Consider the following 7,121-nt stretch of genomic DNA (forward strand, 5'->3'; position numbering starts at 1 on the left):
AAGTCTCAGAAGACTGATAAGTAAAGATCGCATGAACGCTAACAAATAGAAATTATCACTCGGTGAAATAACAGGACAGCAAAAAGAGATCGAATATATGGACATTGGTGATAGGACAGAAGTATGTAGATATTGCTCAGCTTTAAAGTTGGAAGACTCGTCTAATTCATGCTGCCATCAGGGAAAAGTAGTGTTTCTTCACAGTGAAGAGGCGTATCCGCGAGAATTAAAAGATTGGTTGTTTGGTGAAAGTGAAATCCCACAAGAGAAAATGTCAAACCCCGTGAAACAAGAGTTTATGCAAAGAGATTTGGAAAAGTCCTGTTTACATCTTAAACATTTACAAGACGCACACGGTTCAGTCATTTCTCATTTGTTTGAATGCTATTGTCAGACACATTTCTTGCAGAGAGAAAGAAACGATATATTTACTCACGGGCAGTTATACGTTGTGATGTTACGATGGAATTCCAAACACGGAATCAAAATTCAATGCGATATTAAGGAAAAGGTAAAAGCGAAAAGAAATCGAATATATGGGCACAGGTGATATGACAGAAGTAAGTAGATATTGTTCAGCTTTCAAGTTTAAGTCGGGAGACTTGTAGATCGTCTAATTCGTGTTGCCATCTGGGAAAAGTAGTGTTGCCTCCCAATGAAGAGGCGTATCCATGAGAATTAAAAGTTTTGTTATTTGGTGAAAGTGAACTCCACAAACACTACACCAAAAGTATCTACATCTACAATAATCTGTTTGTGTTCGCATCATTCAATGCTCATAACGTAGATTTATACGATTCAGGACCATATGTCCAGAGAAGCGATGCAACATAGAAACGAAAGATTTAAACAATCGGACGTATTAGAAATTTTACAGACAATAATGGGTACAAATCCATATGTCCAAAAAGCATCACACTTTACACGGAATTTATCTGAAAAACACGGACAAAGAAGTGTTCGTGGATTTTTTATATGAGATCATTTCGAGACGTGACTTTGTACCAAGAGATTTAACCAGGCCTGGGGCCGGAAATAAAAGACAAAGAGTTGAAGGCAAAGTAGAACGGCGTAAAGAGGTTCAAAGACGTTGGCACGATTCCACAGGCAGAGCAGGTTAGAAAAAAATGGAAGTATGAAAATTCGAAAGTCTCATAAAAACTGATAGTAAAGATTGCATGAGCGCAAACAAATGGAAATTATTACTCGGTGAAATAAGGGAACAGCAAAAAGAGACCGAATATATGGACATTTCAAAGAAACCACAATTCAGTCAGGTGTATATTTATGATCACCGAGAAGCGACGCAACATAGAGTCGAAAGATTTAAACAATCGGACGTATTAGAAATTCTACAGCTGATAATGGATACAAATCCATACGTTCAAAAAGCATCGCACTTTACACGAAAGTTATCTGAAAAACACGAACAAAGAAGTTTTCTGGGATTTCTATATGAATCCAAAAGATCACGCATGCATATCTAATAAAGTGACATGTGACGAATTGTCAGCGATAATAGTTTCGAAATACGGAGATATCAAAGCAAGATTTTGATATTCGTGCTTATCCAAACGCACAGCATGACTCGTCGCAAGCGTCAGATCCGGGAAATGACTAGTGGGTGGGGCCCGCACGGGGGTTGGAGAGTGAAGCGAGCTAGGGGGCAAAGCCCCCTAGTAGTTTAAATAAAATACATTCCAGTTAACTTGCAGTTGGCACATGGGACAGACAATTGGAAGTCAGTTGGAAGTCCACCCTGTGGTCAAATCCTCAATATCTGTGCCACCTTTGCTCTCCTCCTGGCCCCAAGGTCTCTTTAATGCCGAGCAAGTGAGCCAAGAACACTTCCAGGGTCTCATCTGGTGGACCTGCTTATTGGTTTGGGGTCATCCCTAACCCATTAGGAAGGCTAGCAGCTATCTCTACAAAGGGCCCAAATGCCGGAAATTGTGTACCAAGCAGCACCTCCTGCTGCTCCTGAGTTTCTTTTAACATTCCTCCCATTCAGTGGTCCAGACCATCTCGGGAATGGGCCTGGATAAAACATTTCTTTCAGTGTGACACCACATTACACTGTCCTTTACATTTTGCATAATTTTGTGTACTGCTCATCGTGATAGGGCTGCAGATTAAACTCAAATGGACAAGGAGCTGACGACTGTGGTCTTCAGAATGGACCCACATTGAAGAATCTTCTTCCTCTTCTTTCAGCTGCTCCTGTTAGGGTTTGCCACAGCAGATCATCTTCTTCCATATTTTCCTGTCCTCGTCATCTTGCTCTGTCACACCCATCACCTGCATGTTCTCTCTCACCACATGCATAAACCTTCTCTTAGGCCTTCCTCGTCTCCTCTTCCCTGGAAGCTCTATCCTTAGCAACCCTTCTCTCAGTATACTCAGCATCTCTCCTCTGCGCATATCCAAACCAATACAATCTGGCCTGGAGATTGGAAATAGTCCACGTGGACTATGATGTTTGCTGATGACATTGTGATCACTAGCAAGAGTAGAGAACAGGTTCAGGAGACCAAGGAGAGATGGAGATATGATGGGAGAGGAATGAAGGTCAGTAGGAACAAGACAGAATACATGTGTGTAAATGAGAAGAAGGTCAGTGGAATGGTGAGGATGAGGGAGTAGAGTTGGCAAAGGTGGTGGAGTTTAAAGACTTGGGATCAACAGTACAGAGTAATGGGGAGTGTGGAAGAGAGATGAAAAAAGAGAGTGCTGGCAGGGTGGAATGGATGGAGAAGAGTGTCAGGAGTGATTTGTGACAGACGGGTATCAGCAAAAGTGAAAGGAAAGGTCTACAGGGTGGTAGTGAGACCAGCTATGTTTTATGGGCAGGAAATGGTGGCACAGGAGGTGGCAGAGGTAAAGATTCTAAGATTTGCATTGGGTGTGCCGAGAATGGATGGGATTATAAATGAGGACATGAGAGGGTCAGCTCAGGTGGAATGGTTGGGAGTCAAAGTCAGAGAGGCGAGATTGCGTTGGTTTGGACATGTGCAGAGGAGAGATGCTGGGTATATTGGGAGATGGATGCTAAGGATAAAGCTGCCAGGTAAGATGGAGAAGAGGAAGGCCTAAGAGAAGGTTTATGGATGTGGTGAGAGAGGACATGAAGGTGATGGGTGTGACAGAGCAAGATGACGAGGACAAGAAGATATAGAAGAAGATGATCCGCTATGGCGACCCCTAACGGGAGCAGCTGAAAGAAGAAGACCTTCAATCCATAAAAAGCAAATCACTGCTTGTGCTATACAGCCAAGTCAAATAAAGAAAGAAACACGTTGATATTGAACTGAAAAGAGCAGAGGTTTTCTCGTCAACTTCATCTGACAGAGCGCAAGCTTCTGATTAAGAGAAACCATCTACAGCCAAAAGGCCACTGCTTGCACTATACACCCAACCAAAGCAAAGTTAGCAGAAAAGTGTGGAAAATTATTGACTTTATGAATTGTTAATTTAGATTGTAAAAACTGCTAAGTATGTTGCCCTTTTGAGACAGCATCAGGAAGGCAATGTGGAGTTGTATGATGCGACAGCTTAGGTTTAGGTGTATTTTCTGCTTTATCGTTGTTCTTTTTATTGTTAGCATTTTCCATATCTTCTGTTATGGCTTAACATTTTGTGCCTTTAAATGTTTTGACGTCCCTTGTGTTTTGTGGGTGGAGCCTCAGGAGGATGTCACTGTTGCTGGAACCGCCCTCTGGCTATACACTGAGTGAGAGAGAGAACCTCAGGAGCATATCATTGAGTTCATTAGGAGTCTTATTTGACATACTAGCTGGACTATCTATCTAACATGAGCTGAAATCTAAGTAGTCATTGAAGATCTCATCGTTAATGTTTGCTTACTCAATGGCGGCTTTCAGGATGACAAGGCCCAGGGCATAGAGTGACACCAGATGATTTACCAAGAAGTACAAGTATTTGTGGCGGAAGGACCAACAATAAGAATGATGGGGCTTAGGTAGCAGGGAACGTGGACGACAGACTTGCATGGTTTAACATCTGGCAGACAGACTTTCCTCATGTCCAGATTCTTATCCAAGCCTTTTATGACACCTAGTAAACTTTCACATCGGTGGAAAGAATGGGACACCTTTCTGTCCTCACTCCTCTGGAAGAGGATCTTTGCAACACCTTCTCAGCGGCTGCCTGAGAGTCCCTAGTGGAAGGTCGATCTTGCCAGTGCCATGGCTGGGTGGTCAAGGCAGTTGCTGAGAGTGTAGCCACAGCCAACAACATCAACATCATCCAAAGAAGACCATTACTTATGTCAAGGCTGAAGAAAAGTCCCACTCACAGCCAGTAATATGCACTGGTCTTCTACCAACAGCATCTGACTTTCAGCTCAAAGTGGTACTGAGCAAAAGATTGAGCTGTCTAGAGCACATAATTGCAAGAATTCTACATCCAGACATGATCATCTTGTCAGGAGCTACCAAACAACTGGTCATGCTGGAGTTTACAGGACCCTGATAAGAGCGTATTGAGGAAGCAAATGAAAGAAAAGGAACAAGTAGAATTTTGTCAGACTTAAGGCTGTCGGACTGCTGTGAGCCAATAGAGGTGGGCTGTCAGGGCTACACAAGACATTCGTTAAGCTGGATATCACGAGGGCGGCAAAGAGGACAGACATAAAATTGACCTGGGAGATGGCAGACAAAACCACTAGATGGCTTAGGAATGAGAGAACAGATCCACGGCCTGTTGCTATTGAGCTTCGGGATAAATGTCTAGAGACCACCTCTACCTGTGTGGATCTCTATACTTGCTGCCACTACTTTGGGGTCCCCTGAACTTGGTTTGTCTTGTTTATGTCACCACAAACTGTTCTGTAAGGCCAGAGAAGGGGAGTTGTGGGATGCTGGTGGACCCCTGCTGGGCAGGCCTTGAAAGCCCCTTTCACAGGTAACTACCGATCTCCTTCTCCAGGGTTTCCACAGTTGACATGAGAACTTCATATAGTAGCAAGGGCCGCAAAACTCATGCTGGTATATGTCCTTTTTATTTTGCTCACGCTATTCTCTGCAGACACCGTATGTAAAGTCTGAAGTCATTATTCATTTCTGAACCCTCTTTTGTTCATTTTTCATAATTGTTTTGCTGTGACCAGAACCCTTTTTGATTTTTTACTTTCCACATATGCAGTTTCTAAGAAGGGGAAAATTTGACTTCTCACACACTGAGACAGAGTGCCGGATTTGAACCCCTGAGATTGTCACCTGTGCCCACCTTGAGGGCTGATATAATTACATACAGTATAAACTTTGTAATATTTTTGTTTTTTTAGGAGCCATATTGTACAGAGGATGAAGGACCTCAACGGGACAGAACGTGCAGTCAAAGAATTCTATCTGGTGGGCGTCCCGGGACTTCAGGACCGCCAGAATCTTCTGTGCATTGTGTTTCTGCTACTCTACATGGCAGTGATGGCTGGTAACCTCCTGATGCTGTACCTGGTGCTCCTGGACCAGAGGCTCCACACTCCCATGTACTTCTTCCTCTGTCACTTATCTGTCTTAGATGTCCTCCTGTCGACTCTCATCCTACCAAAAATGATGGCCGTCTTCTTGCTTGAGGACAGACTCATTTCTTTTGCCGGATGTTTCCTGCAGATGTATTTGATTCTGGCATCTGGAAGTACAGAATACTTAATCATGATAGTCATGGCCTACGACCGATACGTTGCAATTATGAAGCCGCTTCACTACCATCTCATTATCAACGGTAAAGTCTGCGTTGTGTTGACCACTGTAGCCTGGGCCCTGGGGTACACGGCCCCTCTACTCCATGTCCTCGATGCCATGTCACTTCCATACTGCGGCCCCAATATCGTGCAGTACTGCTACTGCGACTACTCTTCAGTGGCGTCCCTGGCGTGTGCAGATGTTACCGATGTTTTGAAAAAGGCAAATGTTGCTGCCATGTGTGTTGTAAACATCCCCCTGGCACTTATACTTGGATCATATTTCATAATAATCCTACATATTTACTCCCGGAGTACGGAAGACTGCAAGAAAGCTTTTTCCACGTGCGCCTCCCATTTGTTCATTGTGTCCGTTTCTTACTTCTCGACTGATTTGCTGTATATAACAGCTGTGACTGGCAGCGTGTCTGCCGATAACCGAGTCATAATGGGAGTGTTAAGTTACTTGCTGACGCCGCTATTGAACCCCATCGTTTACAGTCTGAGGAATAAGCAAATCAAGCAGGCCTCCGAGAAATATCTTACCTTCTCGTGCGGATCCAAAACTCTTTAGTCATTAAATACAGTTAAGAGTAAAGCGATAACGTAGGAAACGTTCAGCGTCGATGAAAAGTATTCACCTTCGTGGGCATTTTCACATTTTATTGTTATACAACATGGAATCGCAGCAGACTTAATTTGGCCTCTTTTGACAATGATCAGCAGACAGATACCGAAGTGAAAACGGATCTCTGCGAATTGGTTGAAATTAATTACCAATATAAAACTTACGTGGAGGAAAGCACAAGCAAAGAATTGTTGTGGGGTTCTTCAGATGAGGAAGAGCTACGTTTCACGGATCGACATCTTGCACGTTGATTTACCCGCGCAGATTAGAATTTCACTGGGCTCTGCACAAACCTCTGGACAATGTACCATGACAACAGTCTTGTTTTCTTCTTTCCCAGCATCCAGGGATTGTAATGAACTACTAATAAGAAACAATAAACACAAATATTTCTATATAAATATGACTGGTATGGTTATTTCCATTCACTGTATATATACTGTATATATATATATATATATATATATATATATATATATATATATATATATTTATCTCCTTATATATAATTTGATAGTATCCGTATGTATGGTGTTCGCGTCAATAACTCGACTCAATACAAGTTAGAACCATGCAATGGGACTCTGCCTCTGTAGTTAGACCATAACGTGGTAAATCGTATTGCATGATTGGCTAAGAATGTTCGAATGCTTGGAAAGGCCAAGTATAGTAAGTCAGTGCTGGTTTGACAGATAACAGTAAGTTTGGTTGGCTTTTTGGAACGTTGGTTTGGTGGGGCGTACTTTCCAGGACTAACATCGTCGACTGACTTAAACACTTCGAGAGCTCCGG

General features: G+C 42.9%; 1 protein-coding gene across 1 annotated transcript; it reads left to right on the forward strand.

Moving 5' to 3' along the window:
- Positions 1–5,324: 5,324 nt before the first annotated feature.
- LOC120524138 (olfactory receptor 13D1-like) lies at positions 5,325–6,275 on the forward strand. The gene has a single exon (XM_039746016.1). It carries the CDS (start codon positions 5,325–5,327, stop codon positions 6,273–6,275), a length of 951 nt encoding a protein of 316 aa, XP_039601950.1.
- Positions 6,276–7,121: the final 846 nt, after the last annotated feature.

The sequence above is a fragment of the Polypterus senegalus genome, chromosome 2, assembly GCF_016835505.1.
Source record: "Polypterus senegalus isolate Bchr_013 chromosome 2, ASM1683550v1, whole genome shotgun sequence".
NCBI lineage: Eukaryota > Metazoa > Chordata > Cladistia > Polypteriformes > Polypteridae > Polypterus > Polypterus senegalus.

What these genes read in the sequence shown, in the direction of transcription:
- LOC120524138 (XM_039746016.1), top strand. Translation starts at nt 5,325, where the DNA reads ATGAAGGACCTCAACGGGACAGAACGTGCAGTCAAAGAATTCTATCTG.